The following is a 22145-nucleotide window of genomic DNA, read 5'->3' as shown; positions in this document are numbered from 1 at the left end:
CAACCTTCGCTACCTTCGTCAACCCGTCAGTGCGCAGCGGAACCTTTCAAAATCATACAAACACACACACACGCACCGCATTTCAAACGTCACTTTACTGCTAAAACCAACCGCCGGAAGTACTCGAAAAGTTGCCGCCTCGCTTCCACATGCAAGTGAAGCCCAGCGGGAACAGCGTTTCTGCTCCAGCCTGCTGACCAAAGTGGCTAAGACAGAGGAGGGGAATTTTCCTCCTTTTTTTTCCCCTGCACAAACGAACCCCTTTTGCGAATGAACAATGTAGAAAGCATGGGAAGGAGGCCGAGAGAAAAGACACACAAAAAATCATTTTAAGCTATCATTCATTTTGACGGTTTGGCTTTTCCGCGTAGCCAAATTTTGGGGCCCGACTTTTCACATTTGAAAGGAGAAAGATGCAGGAAGAAAAAAAGAAGTAAGTAACAAACTCACCCGACAGCAGCAGCAGCAGTGTTGCCAAAAGCCGTAATGGCTTTATAAACACCTCTTCTGATTGAGATGGATTTGCGTGCGAAATCCAACAAGAGTGTGGCGCGCAGCTTGCTTTTCCATTTCCATTCCGGCTCGGATGCTGTCGGTGGACGCTGACGCAGTGCTGCCGAGTCGCGTGTCTAGCGGGGGTGGGTGGGTGCGGATATTGCAGCGGAAGGAAAATCATAGAAATTCAATGAACCTGGTTTGCCTTCCTGGGACGGGCAGAAATGGTCCCCTCGTTTGCCGGAACGTCGGCTGGATTCGGCCAATGATTTTTCCCGCTTTCGAGCGGGCGGGGTTTTCCAATGGGAATGGGAAGATTATTTCTGGAGCGCATTGTATTTCCTCCCCCCCCCCCTTCTTACCGCGCGGCTCTCTCGGCTGGGTGGCCAATGGTAAGGCAACGTCTTTGTTCGGTATCGGTTCGATGATTGATGATGCCCGAGGAGAAGTTTTCTTATTGTTTATGAAGGTGGATTTTATCCTCCCCTCCTCCGGTTTGCGCTCCTTACTTCCTGAAAATATCGAAAGGAAAGAAAGAATACTCACACACACACATACTATTGCATTTGGCCACGCTGGCCGTGTCCTTAGCTGTTGGATTTAATTTTTTGGCCCCCGGAAACCGAGCAATTTTTCTCGCCGTACATTGATCATACCGAAAAAAAAAAGAAACTCACAGCACCGTGCGCCATGATTAATTACGCAGACATGTTGTTTTGCAAATGTTTTTTTCTTGTTTGTGGGGGTGGTGGGTTGCTTTTTGCATTTTTCATATTTTATTACTGCATCATAATCTGCAGAGTATCGGCACGAATCTGTCATGCATCATTGCGGGAGCGAAATAAAATTGATCTAGATTGCCGCACACCGTCGTCTTTGTCTGTCTAAATACACACACAGACACACACATAGTTTGATGATTATTAATGTTCCTAAACAAGCTGACAGAGTAGTGTGTGTGTGTGTTTAGGAGAAATTATTATTTATGTTTTCCGTTTAGCGGGCATCACACCTCTATCAGGAGAAATTGATGGTTGGTAGCAAGTCCATCACAGTGAGATAAAGCGAGCTTTTTGTGTAAAGTTTTTTTTTGTTTTTTATTATCTACCGCTTCTTCTTCTTCTTGTTCATCTTATTTGTCCTAATAACCTGAGTTAATGTGTTCTCGTTTGATGAAGAAATTCATACTGGTGAGCACTTTCAATGCGCTTTTCCTAATCAAGCAAAGCCATTCTGAGAACCTGGCACCCGTCCGCCCTTATACAAACCAATACAGCTATCGATTGAACCACCAGCGCACCTCGAACGGGCCCATGCTAATAGCTCAATATAAAGCATTCAGCACTGGGCAAACGAAAGTGATGTTTGCAAGCGACTAGCTTCTATCCAAAAAGTGACTGTCTAACAAAATTAAAAAAAAAAAACACCATCCTTGTCCGGCACGCCGCACCAAGCTGCCGATTGGTGGGGCTGCCATTCTTTCAAACGGCGCATTTAATTGAACCGACGAATCCTGTTAGTGTTGATTCAAATTTAATCAACTGCTGCTCACTCTGCTGCTAATGAAGGAAAAGTTTCGCTCCACGCACCGCGTCCGCCGGCCTTAACTTTCGGGAGCAAATAACTTCAACCCATCACCACCTTCGCCTTCCTTCGGAGGGGGGAAAATTGGTAGTTGCCATTTAAACGCCAACCAGGTGCGCTTTAATTACAGCATTATCGTCGCACGGTCGCGGAAGTGCCTCCGGCGTTAAGCGTACCCTACTCCCACTCCCTCGATCTTCCCGAAACCGAAGAAAGGTGTCTTTGCCGCCCTCTTCGGAAGCACCCCATCCGCCCATCGCGGTGGGGCGCGATGACAATCAATTTAATGGAAATATTTAATTAGCCTAATGGTGTGTAGCAACGGGCAACGGCAAAGGGCCGGAAAGATGCTGCGCCGTGTCAGCGTCGTGTTTTCTTACGAAACCGAAACCCCGTTGGGGGTGGGGAAGCGAAAGTGATCCGGCACGGTGGGATTATACGCAGCTTCCACGCCTAGCCAAAAACGAGCCAACCAACCAAGCGCTGGGAGTTCTTGTGTTTTACACATTTTTTTCTTCCATTTCCCCGTTTGGAAGCTTCCGCCCGGCGGCGGCGTCGGCGGCACCAATCGCGGTGGTAAAGTGAAATATCATGTCACCGTGTGTGTGTGTATGTGTGTCGTGTGCGAGGTTTCGCTGGTTGAACGCTGTTCGGTTGCCAAATTTTGCGCCACCGCTTTGTACTACAAGCAAAAATTCTGGAAAAACAACCTCATCCAATGTCGCAAAACGTCGGTACGAGTCTGCGTTACAAGTTGTTCCGGGCGGGATTCCACCGTGCGCAACGAGCAAGCGACTCTATTTACTGTCCCTCCCCCGAGATGCTTAGCAGAGACAGACAGACAGACATATGGTTGGCGTGTCCGCTTACCATCCCACCGGTGGAATGCTAGCGGAGACAGGTTTTTTAGGGAAGAGAGAGTGTACCGAGCGTACTCCACCGCTTCACTAGGCATGTCAAGGATCTCCGCCTAGATGGTGTGCGTTACATCAGACCCTCCAAGTGCTCGAGACTTTCGTGCGTACCTCAGCGAATCAGCTGGGTAGGAATGGCGAACTCAAAAGGCATCCTCGATCGGGCGAGCAAAGCTTGCAGCTCGTGACACCAGAACCGCACCGGAACGTGCCATCTTTTCCGCTGCCACAAAGCCTGACCTGACGACCCATCGCCAGTGCGGTTTGCATGTCAATCCACAGCAGCCACAGTGACGTTGGGTTGGATTAATGAGAAGCCATTGTGCTTGCCGGGTGGAGACAATTCATCGAACAGGAGCCCTTGCAGCATACACTCCATTGCTGAGCTGCTACACTGCTTCGCATTTCCAAAAAAACGCGTTGAAGCTCCATTTTTTGGTTTTGTTGCTCCCACACACACACACACACACACACACACACTCATATACACTAACAACACACCAAGTTTTCTCGCACGGAAAAGATGGCACCGATTTCACCAGCTGTCAGCGTTGACAAATTAAAATTTCCATCTCATTGCCCAGCAAGCCAGCTTCCGTGTGGACGTGTGAACCTGCTGCATTTGCACTGCCACGAGAGCACGTACCGGGTACACCCCCCTCAGACCCGCTGTAACCGGTGAGGACCTCCCCCCGGCACTGTCATTTGCGGCTGCACGTGTAAAGCAACTGTCAACCCAGCTGTCAAAATATGAATATTTTAGTGACGGTGCACGGATGCGCCCCGTGCTCAAAATATAGTACGTGATGGGCTGAAAAATTGATTAATAGCATTACCATTTTTCTTTTTTCCTGACTCGGTGCTTTTTTTCGCGCGCGTGGGTGTGTATGTGTGTGTATGTGTGTGTGTGTTTCTATTGCTTTCTTGTCATCTCGTGTGTGCAAAACCGTGTGACCACACTGTGGCGTCCCATAGCGTCCAGCGATGCTTGTTGCAATGCTGTTCCCCTATTTTTTGTTGCTGTTGGATGGATGGATCCATTCCATTTCGGTGCCGGGCTCGGTACGCGACCGGTATAACAGAGCCATCCGCCCGCCCTGTGCATCCCCATTTCCGCTTTTTTCCCCGATTGGTCGCTGGGAAATTGCATTTGATGTGGGCTTGCACAGGTATTAAAATTGTATCTAGCAGGACTTCCGCCGGGTGGCGAGCCTTACAGTGCGGGAGCTATTTATAAGTGCGAGCGGTTGTTATGCAGGTGCCGGTTTTTTAATTGAATTTCGTTTGATGCACAGTCTGGTTAGCCGTTCAACTGTAGCTGTAAAGAGGCCTCCCTTTATAACCTTATACTTGGTACTTTAACGCTTTTGTTACGGAGTCACAAACACACGGGAAGTAAGAAAGGGTAGACTGCTATGTTGTTATGTCGTAACACAGATATGTCAAACTAGTGAATGTATAAAATCCGGAATGTCCGGAAGTATCTTCTTACCCATCTGTATGTCGTTTTGGAACATGACTTTTATTTTTATTTTCAGGCAAGATACAGGGTTTCTCAAGCCAGCTCAACATCGTAACACTATTTTTCGAACACGTTAAACAATTGTCAACATCGTACATACAATTCGAATCCGTAAACTCTTTTCGATTAGGTAACACTAGGTTTTGAACGCGTAAAATCCCAACATCTGGAAAATGTATGTTGGCTGTCTTGTCACCCATTATACATTTTCCAGATTCAAGTTGGGATTTTACGCGTTCAAAACCTAGTGTTACCAAATCGAAAAGAGTTTACGGATTCGAATTGTATGTACGATGTTGACAATCGTTTAACGTGTTCGAAAAATAGTGTTATGATGTTGAGCTGGCTTGAGAAACCCTGTAATACTCAAGGTAATTGGTGACAAAAGAAAGTAATTTCTATAAGAAAAAGACTTAAAAAATAACAAAATCACTCAACAGGAATTTGAAACGCAAGCTCTTAAATTTTGTGGCATAATGTTTTGGGAAAGGTCGAATCCCTCTTTAGGTATCAATGCAGCTTAGAACAATTTACTTCTGAAAAACGTTTAGAAAACAGATGAAATCAGATGTCAGCACAAACACGTATTACTTTTGGTAGGCTGTTACAAACGATTACAAGCTTACCATGAGGCATGCTACCAAGATCTATATGATTAGATAAAAAAACTGGTAGGCTTATGACTCTGCTTTTGATGCCCATAATGAATAGGACTTGAATGACACCTTGCACTCCCCGACTGTCCAATGAGGATTTGTCAAATGAAGTCTAGACTGGACCGGACGAACCGATGTGTAGTAACTTATGAAGCTTGGGCATCTAAAGTAAGAATTCACTGTTTTTAACGTACGTAAATGCTGTTCACAATTAATACTAGCTCAAAATTGATAATCAAAATGACACCAATTTCAAGAAAAAAATTATTATTCTGTATTGGATAAACCAACGTACAATGGAGGTCCGTTTATCCGGGCACCTCGGGATTCGACCTCGCCCGGATATGAGAATAACATGGTTAATGAATCATTTGATTTATTTTATCACCAATTCCTGATTAATGTTTGGAACTTTATCTATTTTTTTCGTAAAAATAACCCAGTTTTTATTAACTTCATGTTTTTCCAATGAGAATATTTGAAATTTACCATGAATTATAGCGTTTTTTGTGATGACAATGTGCTCTTGTAACCGCCTTTTCAAATATCCTCCTCATAACGGAATGTCACCTTTGCATTAAACTGTCATTTCTCAATAGCACGGATTAACAGACAGCCGGATAAAAGGTATACACGGATAAACGGCGCTCCACTGTAGTTGAACTATGAAAATATTGAAAATTTATGAAATATCAGAAGTCTGTGGCTAATTGAATCTAATCTGATACATTTTTTACTTCACGTTACATTAAAGTTTACACTAATGCAGCGTTATTGTTTACCTCAAAATGAAATGGAAAGAACCACTAAAGATCTGATTTTTGTATCATTATTATATTATAACATACTAGGCTGCGGCCTGTGCTACTATTTTCAGTAGCATTTTGGCCCGCGGGGTCAAATGAGTTCGACAGCGCTGTTGTTACGTAAGTAACGTGGAACGTGATTTTTTGTATTATTGATTTATTTACTAAAACTTAAAACTAATCACGCTGCGCTTACAACTGCGCACACACACTGTGCATGCATCGCCCGGATGGAAACGAAACCAAAGCGGCTGGCAAGGCTGGGAGGAGTGACGAAGGGGGGGTGGGGGGGCAATCCGGACCCAGCAAAGCGTGTACAAGACCGCAAACGATTGGAAGCAATTTTGCAACATGTGTGCACTCTAATTGATCGGCAGCTTTGGCCTCAAGCCCAACAACGGTGCAGGAAAACGTTCAATGGAAATGGGACTTACCACTCCTCACCCCTTTTGGCTCCCCTTTCGCTTTCGTAAAAAAAAAAAAAACAGAACGGGGAATTGTGAGGGAGGAATAAAAATTTCAATACGGTTTGAAGTTACGCTTGGCAAATGTCTCAATATAAAGTGGTGCGCGGAGAAGCGGAAAGGGGGCAGTAAGTAAGAGGGTTTATTTGAACGTGAAAAATAAATATACATAACTTTGACTTCAAAAAGAGGCAGTAAAAGGGTGAAAAAAAAAGAGTGAAAAAAGCCCAGGCACGTAAATATTTCTTTCCCGCTCGAGCGCTCGGGTACTGTGGTCCCTGTTTGAGAAAGTTCTCCTCTTTTAAACCAAATTATAAATCACTGTGTCAAACCAGGCGGCAGAATGTGGGGCGGGGGAAGGGGGTGGGCTTTGCTACAATTTCCTACCCAGGGTGGGAGGCGTGGGTAAGGTGGAAAAGCTGGGGGGGGGGAGACTCCCGGACCAGCCAGCTATAACTCAATCAACCTCCCCCGGTTGCCGAAATTTGCCGTGCCGGAATATTGAACCGATTAATGGGAGTATCCGGGAGCCGTTTCCTTTTTCCGCCGACACTCCCCTGTTCGGCTAAACGATGGTTTTCCCCGCCCCCGTTTCTGTTTCGATTTTTTTTTTTTTGCTTTTTTGCTTTGCCCAGAGCCAGCGGGGCAGGATTATGCTGCTGGAAATATTCAAAAAGGAAATTGTAGCCGAGAAAAATGGGCGGCAGCCCTGGGTGGAGTTTTCCCTCCCGTGCGGTACGATGCTGTCGGTTTTTAGTCGTGTTTTTTTTTTGGTTTTGGCAAAGATTGTGTGGAACAATTTGATGATGTAAATTCCATCACCGACCGACCGTGTTTGCATGTGTGTGTGTGTGCTCCACATGCGATTATTCCTCGCAGGCTGCTATTCATATTTTGTTAAAGGATGATCTGAAAATATGCTCTTGGGATTTTGGGCCCGATGTTTGGTGTTTCAATACTTCGCATGCTTAAAAAACCTCCCCCTCCCCACGTTCCTGTGGAAAAGGACGAAAGATAGCTGACACTAGTCCCCCCCCCCCCTTGTGCTCCCAGCAAACAGTTTGCGCTCCGACGAAGAGGAGCTTAAGCTTCTGGCAGCTTATCCGCACAACTGCTGCTGCTCCGTTGCCGAACTGTCTCTTGCCCAAAACCGTCTCAGTCGGATATTGGTACACGTTACTGTCCCCACCACAAACGATAAGGCGATAAATCTGCCGCTTAACCGGCACAGCGCGATGTGCGATACATTGGCGAAAAGAATTTACCCAAGAATGTGAAAGTGCACCAGCAGTGTGTTAGTTTATTATTGGCCTGGTTGGGGAAGCGTTTTGTTCGCGCGTTGTAAGCGATACCGACCGCTAAGTGCATAGGGATGGAATTTTCTTTCTGTTTTTTTTTTACACCAAAATATACATCAGCTTAGTTTGATGGTTTGATGGTCTTGCGGGAAGCATAGCAAGGAATGTTCGTGTCCTGTTGTGTTGATCGAACAATATTATTCAATTAAGCAACCGACTGAAACTGGTACAGGCTCTTGGTTTTGGGGAAACACTGTTTGATGCTCTGGGAAGCTCAATCCTTTTTGTCTTCGTTTTGCTTACACGCTTTCAGACAGACCGGTAGTTTAATTGATAAACGCAACGGCTACTGCGATCGCTTGAGGGTGGATCGATTCCTATCAGGACCGTGATCTTCCAATTTGACCGGAAAAAAAACTTTTCTGATAGAAAAAAGGGTCTTATAGGATTTTGAGACTCTGAAGAACATTGAATTTCCAAAAGAGAAAAAGCTTATTTTGCATTCCTTTTTAACACTAACAATTCTCATTTCTTGTGTTTTTCCTCAATCTTTGTAACTACCTTTTCTATTATAAATTAAAATTCATTCCATGCCAATATGTGGTGCATGGAAGATCTTTGGTTATGTTTTCGGAAATATTCATGTAAGCTACAAAACTTGAAACTTGTCTATAGTTAGTAAGTAGTAGTAGTAGTTCCTTTGAATTATAAAATCACAATATTGAGTTTCTATTCAAAAAATACTATTTATTGTCAGCCAATCATTATATAATACAAGGGAAGAAGTACAAAGGATATGTTCTTATTGCACTGGTCATTTGAAGTATAGATTTTAATTTTTATAAAATATAACGTCAACCCGACGCTTGAATTCTACCGAAATTGAATGCACAACGCTTATCTTAGTCGTGTCAGTTAATCTGGGTGACATTTAAACCGAAATTGAATATATTTACACTTTCGCTCGCTAAACCAAGGCCCGGAGCTTATTTTTAATATCCCACTGGCTACACCAAACAACCCGTTCCCCATCGAAGGCAATAAAACCGTACCTTCGTGCTTGGTGCGTTATTGCCCGATTTATTTTACCGGCGCCCGTTCATTCCCACCCTGCGAGTGTGAAGCTAATAAAGTGCCACATAAAATAAATCATCCACATTTACCTTTACCGTCCTCCTTCCTTGGGGCTATCCTCCTGTGGGAGCAAATCCTCGCCCTGGACTGCCAAACAAAACACACAAAACCAAACCGTCGGTAAACATCTAAACCAAAGCACAGCATAATAGTATGTACTGGGTTGTACTATCGCGCGCAAGCAGAGCAGCTTGACCGAAAGCGCGCAACCGAAGCGTGTAAACGTGTCGATTGTTGGCTTAAAAAAAAAAAGCACTGCAAGACAGCGCCATCGCATAAAATTAGGTACCGTACCCGTCACCAAAGCTCAATACAACAAAAACAACAACAAAATCACCCCTATATTGACGGCTTATGACGGGATCGGGCAGCGCTCCACAGGTTAAGGGAGCGCAACACATACGGCACAAGCGTCTGGGAGGAGGAGGAGGAAAAGGCATAAAATTTGACACCCCACATTGTTGTCCAACAAGTCGCGGGTCGCCCTTTTGCCCGCCACAAAAATCCCTTGTGATGTCCCTTGCAAACGGTTCACTCTTCTAGCCCCTTTCTCCCACCCTCCATATCCCAACCAGGCTGGAAGTCATTAAAAATGTGCCGCTGTTTTTATTCATGTCGGTATGGTTTTCCATTTTTTTTTTCTTCTCTTCTGTTGCCGCTTCTTCCCAGTGTTAACCTGTTAGTAGCCGGCACACAGCTGCCAAACAAACATCCCGGGCCACAACGACCCACCGATGGAACATGCAACATATTTTAACACGTCACACAGGATTTTGACCGACCGCCTCGGTGGGAGGTACGCTGGGCGGTAACCACATCAAAGTTAATTACCAGTTCCCGTTTCCCGCACGTCCCTTTGGCTTTTCGGTTGCGTATGTGTGCTTTTTTTTTTGTTTTGCACTGTTGCTGTTCGTGCCATTTTCACCATTTTCGAGGTGCGCGCTACGCCATCCCTATTTTGTGGCCTGACCTTTCTCCCGCACCTTTCGGTATTTCCGCGAGCGAGCGCGCGCGCGTGGGTGTGTGTGTGTGTGCGTTTGGCAAGTGGGAAAAGATCACGCACGGGACCGGGGGGGAGGGGGGGGGGCGTGAAGAGCATAATTTTGATCCCGGCAGCACTGGCAAAATTTACATCCATTAACGGGTGCAATGGTAAAAGTTGAATGTGCTGCTTGCAAATGGTTAGGTTTCGCTGTCGGGTGGGGCTTGGGCACGCGGAAACGGTGGGTGTCGTCCCATTATTACTGCCCGGTATGGCGCAAAAGGTGGGATAATGTGTAAAGTGGGATTTTTCATTGCCGTTTTTTTGCGTTAGTTATTAGCCAATCCTTTATCTTAATGTTGGTGCCAGCAACACAAGCGCCAGTTAGTTTCACTGCCAAAAAAGCAGTACGGAATGGAATTATATTTGAATGCAGCAACGCCTCCCCGGTAGCCATTTGCAATTAAAGCTTTAAAGAGATGTTTAATTTGTTTCCTGCATTATTTGATCATCATTGTTGTCATCAGTGTCAGTAAAGCATTCTTTTGGCGCGACTGGAAAAGTTTTTGTTTTTTTCCTTGAATTGGTTCAAGCGGGATTCTGACCCTTATCGGACTGTGTAAGAGCCAGAGTAGCTATCGATTAGACCACCATGCTGCTCTCGCAAACGGGCTCATAAATCGATACTGCTTCAACCGATCACGTGATCATTTTGATGAGTTCTACCAAATTCATCGATAAATGGGTAAATTTAAACGCGCGCACGAATTCCAAAGCGCGTGCCGCAAAGCTCCAAAATGTAACCTCACCAACCATGCTTCGGAACGATCGTTAGCGCAAGGAAAACATCACCAAAATTACAGTGAAACGTACCTCAGTGACACCATTACAGGCGTTTTGGTCACGTTTTGGAATGAGCTCACGTTACTTTTTTGATGATACCGACCGAAAGGCGTGTGCGGCCACCTGTGCCTGAACCTTTGCCGAAGGATTTAGAGCGTCCGTGGGCTCAACAAAAAAAAAAAAAAAAAAGATGCCTCATCATCGTCATCATCATCATCAACACGAACGCCATCAGCCGCAACATCCCATCTTGGAAACGCTCCCCCATTATGGTGCCCGCTTTTCGAGTACCGAGCATTAAGCGGAGTTCGGCTCCAACGCCTCCAACAATCACACCTCGATGCGAAACCTCCCGCCCCACAAGTGTGCTGCGTGGCCGGATACCGCTCTAAAAACAAACATCTTTTAATTGAAATTAGGTACGCGAGAATGGCTCGCCACCCGGCCGGTCGCACCGTCGCGCACAGTCATGGCGAGAAACGGGCAGGCGATATCTTTCTGAAGCAGCAGCAACAATGGCAATGGTAGTTGGGAAGAAATAAACAGCACCTAGCGCGTCCCCGTGCCGCTCAAAGCGGTCCCCCCCCCCGCGCGAAACGCGAAACGAAAACAAACCACAATACGGCGCGGAACCGGCGGGCTACAAGCCTCTTGACGCAGGCGGTTTTGTGCCCATTTTGCGCCAGTACTTTATTGTACCGCAACGGCAGCCGAAGCATCTCCAAATCTCGCACAAAACCGGCAGCCAGCCTTCGTCGTAGGAGGCGCACGGCGGCCTTTTCCAAATGAGAAGATTATCGTGTGACCATTTATCTTGATTAAACTCACCGCAGCGGTTCAATCGGCCGATTCTGCTCCGTGCTTGCGAGTAGTTGTCCGTGCGGGGTGTTGTTTTCTCCCTCTCTCTCTCTATTTTCGCATTTAAATTTGAATTAAAGCAACTCATCGTGAGGTTTCGCTAACGCCGACCTCAGCGGAATGATTTTGATTTGCTGCTGCTGTCTTCCACGGCCTGCTGAGGCCTCCTGGGAAGCGTCCCGGCATCCAAACCCACTAGGGTAGGCGGATCAGCTGCGGTAAGATGCTTGGTGGAAGTTTTTTGCACACCTCATCGTATTGTGCGAATGCGATTTGTCCTAATTGACTGAGATTTCTAATTTGCTATTCCACTCCACGCCGCGGGCAAGCAAAATCCCCTCGGAAAAGGGGTTTTTGGTGTCTCCTGGCTTTGGCAGGCCCCGACAGGTTCCAGGAGTAATCTCTGAGCTAGATCCAGCCACTCGGAGCGCTCCGGAAGCAAGACACTCGCACTCCGAGCACGAGCTACCTTAAACCACTGTTCCACTGTGCGATGCGATCAGGTCCATCAGAAATTCTGAAGCAAAACAGCCCCTGGGAATCGAAACGGGGGCGCCCACTACGGCTCCCATACACTTGCGCTGCTGCTAAGTTCCGCTCCCATCGTTAGCGGTATGATAAATAGGAACATTGAGATGTTTTGTCAAGCTGGTCGCAAGCAAACACCGAAATGGAGACGCGCACTCTGCACAAATTGCCATTATTTATTCGATTGCTGCCAGCCGTCCTGTTCCTCCTCGGTAGGTTGCGGGAGGGACAGCGAGCGATCTACTCTACTCCCACAGACGCTTTTGCTCTGCCGTGGGTGTGTGTGTGTGTGTGTGTGTGAGGGAGAGTGCTCGTAAACTGTGAAGAGCGTGTTTACTGCCTCGGATGTGTCATAAAAACGTAATATAAATCGAGACGAATCATACGCGCCTTCTGCCTTCTTCGCGCTGCCCGTGACATTGTTGCGCTGCCAGTGGCGCATCTCCCATTTGCTACACGCGGCCGGCTACACCGCTGAAATAATTATTATTTACAAACGAAGCAGTGTCACACGGGCTTTGTTTCGCAGCACAGTTGGTACAGCTCTTTGCTGGGATGATTTTTGCTCGCTGCCGAAACACCGGAAATCGACTCCCGGAGCGAAGGCATGCGGAAATCCGCGGAAGTTTGCGCCGGCTTCGGCATCTCATCGGCTTCACCTCTTCACGTTCCCCGGGCTGCATTACTATGAATAATTTAATGTGCAAGCATCGCCCGCCGCGGCCGGGGTCTTCGTTGCTTTCCTCCGCGACTTTTGCCACTCCAGGGCAATATCCAGATCAGACGCATGATCTCTGTGTGTGGGTGAGAGCTACGGGGGTGGGTCCGGACGGAAATTAAAGATTAAAATAGCGACCGAAAACCCCGCACCCCGTAGCTTTTCCTTCTGGCTAGGCTTATTGTTTGACTTGTTGGCGTGCGGAGCCCCCGAGGGGTTTCGGGTGGCCCTTGCTCCGGGTTAGAGACTTCTTTCTTTGACCAGCCTCGAGCGTAATCCACTGCCACGTTGTTGGATCACGTCCTGGGAGCCGCTTTTTTTGTTTTTTGTTTGGGGAAGAGCCAAACCTTTCTTCTTAAGGGTCAACTATTAACCTTAGGTGGCGTTGACGTGTGCCTCTGTAAGCAAGAACTCTACTTCACCGGCTTCTGAAGATGCTCCAAGAGGTGATCCAACCATGTTTTTTTTTCAGCATTCTTCTTCAACATCTTCACATCTTTAGCACCGAGATATCACCTCCAACTAATCTTCCTGTTCTCTCTCTCTCTCTATCTCTCTCCCTTACCACGCTCATTTCCGGGGAACGGTGTTCCATTGTGTCGGGCGCGGAATAATGCCAGCCTGCAACTGTAATGGACACGCGCGCCGCTGCCGGTTCAACATGGAGCTGTACAAGATGTCCGGCCGGATATCCGGCGGCGTGTGTCTAAGCTGCCGGCATGCGACCACCGGCCGCCACTGTCACTACTGCCGGGAGGGATTCTACCGTGACGCCACCAAGCCGATCACGCACCGGAAGGTTTGCAAAGGTAGGTACGCCTGCGGGGACTCATTCTCGCGCGTCTTTTAGGTTTCTAATCAAGATTTGCCCAACTACCTTCTAACAGAGAGTTCTCCCAATGCGATAAGATCAATCCAAGGACCTTGGTGACTTCGTCACCGTGTAGGTGCATGTTGTGTGAATTTTTTTTATCTTGTATTCTGCATCACCTCAGTTTATGCCATGGAAGGAGCGCAGGAAATTTCATCAGATCACATAATTTAATGAAGATTTATGATGTCTACCGTCAAGCCTGGAGGAGGGAAAGAGGGGGGGGGCGAGATTACCCGACGATGTTCGCACACGGTTTCGCGCAACGTACCCTATTAATCATTACTCTCTCGCCCGTTTTACGGTGGAGAATGAGCAGAGCGTGACAACAACAGCGCAAGAAAAAGACAGTATCAAAGCTGCCAATATCGGGAAGCGGACCATTTTTGCTGAAAGCGATTTGTGTCGGAGTCGGCAGGAGCTTACGCGCTTCCATAATCGGTAACTAATTTGAATTCCTTTCGGTAATGCAGTCGAGATTGGTTGCGGGTGACAAATTTGCTCCGTCTGGCCCGAGTACTTACGCCGTGTGGCCTTCGGTGCGCGCCCCAGTGCTGCTGCTGCTGCTGGATCTGCGGGCGGATGGACTTTAAATAATAAATTGCCACGGCTGAGCCGGGCTCATACTTACCTCAATGGATGGGCTTCTTGAGCCGGCAAAGTTCCGGAAACTGCTACATGCCACTGCCCCCACACCGGCAGTACCTTTGCCGCTAGTCGTTGCCGCGACAGCTTCAGCGTCAGTGTCGGCTTTATCTGCAAGAAATTTTATCACAAGTCCCCCCCGATTGATTCGGTGTTGCCGGAGCATATCACACAGCTCCACAGCATCCAAAGAACCTATTTTCCGCAAAACTCCAAAGCCCCACCCCAAACATTTGCCCAAAATAAAACCCAAACAGTGGCAGGGCAACCAGGCCGGGCAGAGGAAGATATTCCGGATTTCCGGTCGGTGGGGTGAGGTCGTCTTTCCGCTCGAAAGTAATTTCTTTCTGAAGATTATTAATAATTCATCACCACGCCCGGGTGGTGCTGCCGGTTTGCCGGCACTGTTCGCCAAAAAGCCTAGGCCGCCTGGCCTGCCTGGCCCATCACCATCGATCTCTTGGGCCCCCCGTCGGGGGAACGGGTCCCGTGCTAGACACAGCTTGGCACACCGCCACCGAGTGCCATTCCCGCGTTTCGCAATCCATCATCATCGCGAGCGCACGGTCTGCCCCCAACAAAAAAAAAAGTACAAAAATGGGCGAACCGTTACTAAATGTGTATTGTTGAAATGTTTTCGGGAGCCGTGGCGGGAGGGCCCAAAAAAAAGTCCATACACTCGAAGCAATTTTCCGATTTGTTACTTACGGACTTGGTGGAGGACGCTTTTCAATTTACGCTTTTAGTCCCTTCGTTTCATTAGCACCGGGAATTGCACTGGGGCTTTTTTTCACCCCCCCTCCCCACCCCCAGACATCAACAATTCGGGTGGGCGAAAAAATCAACAATTCAGCATTCGACTTAACCGTGAGGGCACGTTTTCACGTCCCAGTGCATTTTGTTTTTCGATCTCGCCTGTTCCTTCTTTTTTGAGGTGGTTTTCCCGCATATAGAGCATCCTTAGGTCGGCCTGCGTCCTTTTGCTACGTTTCCCGAACCTGACGAACCTGACATAAGCCCGGGTGTCTGAGATGGGAAATAAATTACCTCCAGCTGCAACTACACGGTCGGCAGGCATTGGGGATGAAATTAAGCGAAAGCCAAATCATAACTTCAATACGGCTGCTGTAGGCAAACTTCAGGAGAAGGAAAAAGGTTTCCCACTCACTTCCCCCACTTCACGAGTGTAGACGGCGCTTCATTAAGGACATCACGCCTAGGCGCATTGTTTCTTTGACCGTTATTATGACTGTCAGCCTTTACCCGAAGCATCGGCCCACCGTGAAGACCCGGAACGAAGTGATTATGGATGAATTATGGATGTGCCAGCTCGAGCGGGAGCTCAGGGTTGTGGCGTTTGCTGCCCCTTTTTTTTTTTTGCTGTTCTTTTACTGCCCCGGCTAAGAAGTTGAGATATTTCTAGCACGCAATTTTACTCCACAACCACATCCTTCGCTCATATGCCCATTCGTGTAAGTGTGCGTGTGTTAGCTTTATGTGTTTGATTGCAAAGAAAACACACGCCGAATACGAAATCCAAACGATCCGGTTCGAAGGACCAAAACTGAGTGTGCGTTTGATGGGGCGGTCCTTAACCCGCGCGTGATGGAGAAGATAAGCTCTTTCGGCACACTGGATCGAGCACTTTTTGATGCGTTAGTTTGAGCGGTTTGAAAAATTGCAAAAATAAAGAAGACTTTCACAACACACTCCAAAACGGTGCCTGCAATATCCGGGCACGTCGGGCCAATTGGACGCGTGCTGGAAAGAATATCGTTTTTGAAATTTAGCAGTCACCTAGCCGCAGGCCTCAACAGGCAAGAGTCCCAGCCCCCTCACGGCGAAGGATACAAGTTAACTACTCACCTACACACGGTCCCGCTGGCGGCGCCCGATAAGGTGGGCCGGGTGTGCCCGTACCTTACCAGGGCGCAGCCTGTCAGGCTGGAACTTCAAACGCAAAACCAATTGTTTGGCGAGTGAGGGCTGGGGGCTAGGGACGACCGGGTGCCACAGATATTGACGAGCCACGTTTCGGGCTGGTCGGGTCGGGTGTGTATGTATATCTCATCCCGAACGCTCGGGGGCATAATTTCGAATCCATATCAACAGTAAAGACGGGATCGGACAACTGGACGAAACAAACAAACAGACGACGACGATGGCGAGCAGAGTGCCAGTGGACCGAAATTGGTACTAGGACTGTAACGGGCCGACGGGCTCGTAGCTGTGGCAGCTGTGGCAGATGAGCCTGTGCGATGCCATCCCCCTCCCCGTCAATAGCACGGCTGTGCTTTATTGCGTACGCATGCACGAATGTGCAAACAGTGCGAGTTCGGGTAATTTGTACCGGCCACAGTGTGCTATCAGTTTCAGGCTCGGTATCTGTGTGTACACTGCCGGACCGAGCTGCTCCCAGTGGACAGTGACTGCATCCACCAGCCCTGGATGCGGCTATTGACTCGAGGACATCGAGTTCGTAGTTCTGTCCGCTGGTCGAGTTCGTTACTGCAGGTTTGCTTTCCGCAAGCCGGAGCTACGGCCGATGATACTGTGATACGGTGATTAAAATCTATTTAGCGCATCAAACAAACACACATCGATGCGAGTGTGACGATTTTGCGTCACAAAAATTCATCAAGCACAAACCGCGATAAAGAAACATTATCACTGCCCGGGGAGGGGTTCACAGCTGTGCTTTGCTCCGAGTTCGACGGAAAGATTCTCCGATTGCGATAGCGCTACGTCACAGCGAACAATGGGCGATAGCGTCCAGCTGGACGCCATCGGTAGCCATTTTGTTGACGCACAGCAAAAATGACGCGTCAGGGTATCGCCCAGCAGCCGGTGCAATCGCTGAAACGCACACGCACTGCTGTAAGTCAGCGTTCCGTTCGGTGCGACCTGCTCGGCCCTGATGAGCCAAAATTTAATTTCACCAACGAAACCGATAACGGCATCGCGCGCACACACACACACACACCGAACGAACACAGCCGGCGGGGGTAAACAGAAATCCGATGAGAACGCGCTCGGATCTGGTGACGGTGGATCGGAAGCGTTTGCCGCTCACTTATTGCTACCGGAGGCAAAACCACCGACCGAGAGGGTGTGCGCTTGCAAATGATTGAATTTTAATTGTTCAGCCGCGCTCTATCCTGTCCCGCCACCGATCTATCGTCGTCTTCCGGTGAGGGCGATATGCGAACGGTCCGACGACAGCGGAACTGCAACACAACGGACCACAGTTGACAATCAGGCCCGCGACTGGTCCGTTTAATTGTTGTTGCCCATTAATGATGAACCGGGAGGCCAGGAATCGGTCAGCCTCTAGCAGTGCACGAGAATCGATCGTACAGGCAGTGGAGATGTTCTAGGCTCCTCTTCAACTAGAACAACCCGTGTAGATATTAAGCAAACAAGAAAAAAAAAACAAATGGACAATCCTCCCAACAAGCTCCACAACCAGTTTGCACACCAATATAAAACACACCTGGTGAACGCTCTGTGTAGGCAGGTGACAGGGGGAGTGATGCTCGATTTATGGTACGACCTGGAGAGTTGATAATGAATTTATAAATATTCTAGCAGCTGTCCAGGAGCTGTACTTAGCACTTTCCAATGAATGTGTGACGAGCGTCCGCCGCCCCAGCAGGACCCGGAGCCGACTGTTTGTGCCGAACCCGTGCTGTGCCCAATTGCCTATTAATAATTATTAGTGCTCGGCTGGCTTTCGTTCGCTGCACTTGGGTCACTTTTGTTTAACACATTTTACATGCCCATTACGAGCGTACAGCGCACAGCTCCGACCATTTTGCTGTTATTTATTGACTAGTTTTTGGGGGATGTTAAAACAACTACAGCAGCACAACTACTGCTACTACTACTATAACCCATATTTATAACACCCGTGTCTGTAAACTGGCACAAATATGTTTGTTAGAACGCTCCTCGTTACACCTGCAGCGTCAGCGTTCAATTTCTCTCGAGCGGGCACTAACAATATTGCAGTGGGAAAAATAAGTGCAAAACCTTCACTTTGACCGTGGCGACCGCTCTTTTTTTTTTTTTTTTTAGTTGTGTGTCAGCCACCTTCGCTTCCTTGACGGTACTTCGCCCTGCTTGCACACACGATGGTGCATCACCCGGCACTATGGGACTGTGAAGTTGTGCGGAAAATTAACATCAATGCAATGGGGCTTAAAAAGATTTGTTTTCAATTTTGAAGATTTTGAATATGAAATACACCAACCAGCTACACTTAAACAACCTGGAGGAGTAACATCGGCAGACTTGAACCGACTCAACTGCCGAAATAAGCAAATGAAGGAAGATGTTATGAATCCAAAAGTGCATGTAGAAGTTGGCATCGTAGAAGTGATACGCTGATTCTAGTGCAGCTTGATTGTGTTTTCTGTCGCAGGCAGCCAAACACACGAGTAAATTCTGACTGTTTTGTATGTCATGTTTACTATTTATTCAACATAAATACACTCAGTTTTCAGTCCAGATCGTAAGATTTTTTTTATTAAAACAATACAAATCCGTATATTTACTTACAAACTATTCCCTAACTTATCATCATCATATCACCTTCAACGTGTTTTTATTCGTTATTTGTTTTATTTCATTATTTTCTATCAATTTTTTGTAGTTTATGAAAAGACTCATGATTTTTTTTTGCCATTTTGCTTATATATACCTTTCAGTTCGGGTTTAGATAATTCGTTGCATGCAAGAGGGTTTATGTAGTATGATTCAATAATTTCTTTAAACATTTTCCAGTAATCTTCGATTTCTCTGCAGTTTTTAAATTTGTCTTCTAGTGTTTCAGTAATTCCACAAAAAAGAGCAATTTGAACTGTTAACCGATTTGTAATTATATTAGAATTTTTGATCCAGAGTATTGATATTTTCATTTACTAGCAAATAGTATAAGGTTCTTTGTTTTGAGCTGAGTTCATTTGAGTTAATATTTTGCCATATTTTGTTCCATTTTAATGCTGGGTATGTATTTTGTGTACTTGAAGGAGATGGAATAAAGTTTATCATTGTTTTATGTATTTCACTTGCTGTGGGTTTTTGAATTATTGAATCTGTTAAATAAGTACATTCTTTTGTTATTACTTCCAAACATGGATAGAATTTGGGCACTGATTGAATGTTTGGAGGGTTTTTTTTTTTTATTTTTAGCATGAATTTTGAGGTAAAAGGCATATTAGTTTTTTTCTTTGCGATGTCTATTGATTAGTAATGATGGCATCTTTATGCTTGGTAGAAGAAGAATTCGACCTCCTTTAGCTTTGGATAGGCGAAGTTGGTTCATAGTGACTCTCAGTCCACCTTTAGGCCACAAGAACTCACCAAGTAAAGATGTGAGCATTGCTGTATGTTTTTTGTTCACTGATATTATTGATCCTAACTACCAAAGTTTAGCTGTTAAGAATGTGTTTGCTAATATGGTAAGAATGGTCAGCGCATGGATTCAAATAGTAACAAGATAACGACTTCAAACATTTAAATTTGGATGGATTCAAGAGTTGTCAAGTGCAAAGGTAAAATATTGGAGATAAATGAAGTAAAATGCAAGTTTCGTACCAAAAGATATTGGTTAAATCGATTCCAAAGAGACGACTCCGGGCAATTCCGGACGGCTCCAGACGATTCCGAACTACTCCGGATAATGCAGGGCAGAACTACCTTCCGGAGCCCGGTTCCGAAATTATCGGAGTTGTACCGGCCGGATCTTTGCCAACTTAACCCTTCACTATTTGAAAGCATGTATTCTTTTCTTTTCATTATTTTGACATAATTGAAGAATTCAGAGACAATTATTCGCTCCAAAAATGTTTTATTTAGTGAATCATGAATTATGATTCTGATTCTTTCATGATCATCATGATTCAATCACATGTTTCGACTGAAATGGTTGTTTTCTCTGCGTTTTACCCCCGTTTTTGCCCACCATGACCCACTGTCCGGCTGCAAGACAGCTGCCATCCCTACCCCTTTTGAATAGCTCCCAGCAATCCGCCAGCATCAGCGAACACCCATGGCAAAAAGGCGATAGGAAGCGAAGGAGTGAAAATATTTATGACTTTGCTGCACCAAAATATCGCATTAAATAATTTTTAATGTGCATGCGCTACCTCGGCACCCTTCCCCCAAAGTGTGCCGTGGCGGTCTCGTCGTCTCCGGTTCGGGTCGGTTAAAAGCGTTCGCATGTGTCTGGGTCCTGACTATGGCCCAACTAGCCCAGCGGCGATATTGCTATCAACATCATCATCGCTATTATTGCTACCTGCCTTGCAGAAAGCAAAAAAAAAAATCTCGCTTGGAAGTAGCAAAGTGTTTTTTTTTTGCGCCCTCTCCTCACGTCTCATGTCTTACTTTGCAAACCCCCCTTCCACCCGGTCAGATTTGAATGCACACGGACCACAGCATCGTGTGAGGCCTGCATGTGCATTTCGTGTGCCTGTGTGTGTGTCTGATGCACAAGGTGTGTTTTGATTTAATGCAACCCGCACTCTTCACCACTCGGATGCTTCCAATCTTCGGCAGCAGCTCTCAGCATGAGTGTGTGTGTGTGTGTGCTCGAAATGGCGACTGGGACATCTGGGGTAAAAGATAATCTGGAATCCGGTACAAGTTGAAGGTGAGATTTACCGATTATACACACCGTACACCGAAAACGCTCATGCATGACGCGCACGGGACGATGCGCCGGCACGTCCGGGATATGTGCACGCAGGTTTCGCACTTTAGATTGTCTGGGCGCACCGGGGCTACACATGCCGCCGCTGCACTGCACGGCAGATTTCGTGCAGGATCTTCGCCCCTAATTTCGCTCCCTTCCCAACCCCCAGGGTTCGCTGCAAAATTGAATTACTCAAACTGCCAAGTGAGCCTTCGCCATAAAGTCGAACTCAACTGCCCGAGGTGTCAGCCCGAATTGCATACTCTGGCAAACGTTGGGAAAAAGAGTCCCCTGAGTGCTGTACGCTCGTCAGTACGGCCCGGTGTGCCACAGCAACACACAGCTGTACCGCACCAGAAGCATATCAGGATATCAGAAGAGATAGAGAGAAGGAGAGAGAGAGAGAGGGCGAGGAAAAAAGTATTGTAATCGTGCTGCTGGACACTACAGGACACTAGCGAAGGCAACACAAACACCAAACAAACAAACCAAAAAAAAAACCCCTCTCAAAACGAGATCCCTGGACGTAAATTGAGCTCGAGTCTTTATGGCGGTACTTTCATTATCGCAAACGCACGCACCCCGGCTAGATGTGCAATGTCTCCCCGGAGTATTTCGTCACCGTAAAAAAAAAAAAAAACAGCTCCATACGCCTCCGAGCTCCGAGACCGAGGCCCAGACAGATAGAGACGTCACCATTGACAAGGTGCTCCATGGTGCTTATGTGTCAATTCTGTTTTGTTTCGTTGCTCGCTGTGTGCGTGTGTTCTCTTGTTTTGCCTCTCGAAAGTCATTCTCGATTTTGTTTGCGTTTTATTTTTCACTGGGGGAATGTGCCGGTGCCGATACAAGATAGGTTCTATCGCACGGGAGGAAGAGGAAGAGGACGGGGCTGGATGTATGCAAAAACATCGTGTCTCTGCAGTTCGGGCCCCAGTAAACCCCCAAACGAGCGATCTATAATGAAAATCAAGCGAAATGGAAAAGAAAAGGTCCCGTCTACGAGGGATTACGAGGGTGTAGATAACGTGCACACAAACAGGAGCACAAGCACACACACACACACACATACACATATGAGTGGTGTGTGCGATACTATACGTGTGCTCTCGTCCGGATCTGCTAGATAC

The 22145-nt window shown here is 46.9% G+C and overlaps 1 protein-coding gene and 1 long non-coding RNA gene across 4 annotated transcripts in view; one reads left to right on the top strand and one right to left on the bottom strand.

Moving 5' to 3' along the window:
* Window positions 1–22145, top strand: part of LOC120905955 (netrin-A-like) — a 60339-nt gene that overhangs the window by 18482 nt on the left and 19712 nt on the right. For both annotated transcript variants that reach the window (XM_040317316.1, XM_040317317.1), the window contains one exon: window positions 13423–13611. In XM_040317316.1, coding sequence (XP_040173250.1) covers window positions 13423–13611 — 189 coding nt within the window. The remainder of the gene's footprint in view (window positions 1–13422; window positions 13612–22145) is intronic.
* Window positions 13561–17965, bottom strand: LOC120905957. Of its 2 annotated transcripts, XR_005739967.1 has the most exons (4): window positions 17812–17965; window positions 14305–17707; window positions 13945–14245; window positions 13561–13875 (listed from the first exon to the last, which is right to left on the bottom strand). It is a non-coding gene; the product is annotated as an uncharacterized LOC120905957 (long non-coding RNA). The 2 variants fall into 2 exon arrangements; XR_005739966.1 differs by having other exon boundaries at window positions 13561–14245.

The sequence above is a fragment of the Anopheles arabiensis genome, chromosome X (assembly GCF_016920715.1).
Source record: "Anopheles arabiensis isolate DONGOLA chromosome X, AaraD3, whole genome shotgun sequence".
NCBI lineage: Eukaryota > Metazoa > Arthropoda > Insecta > Diptera > Culicidae > Anopheles > Anopheles arabiensis.
This window is presented reverse-complemented; position numbering and strand designations above follow the sequence as displayed.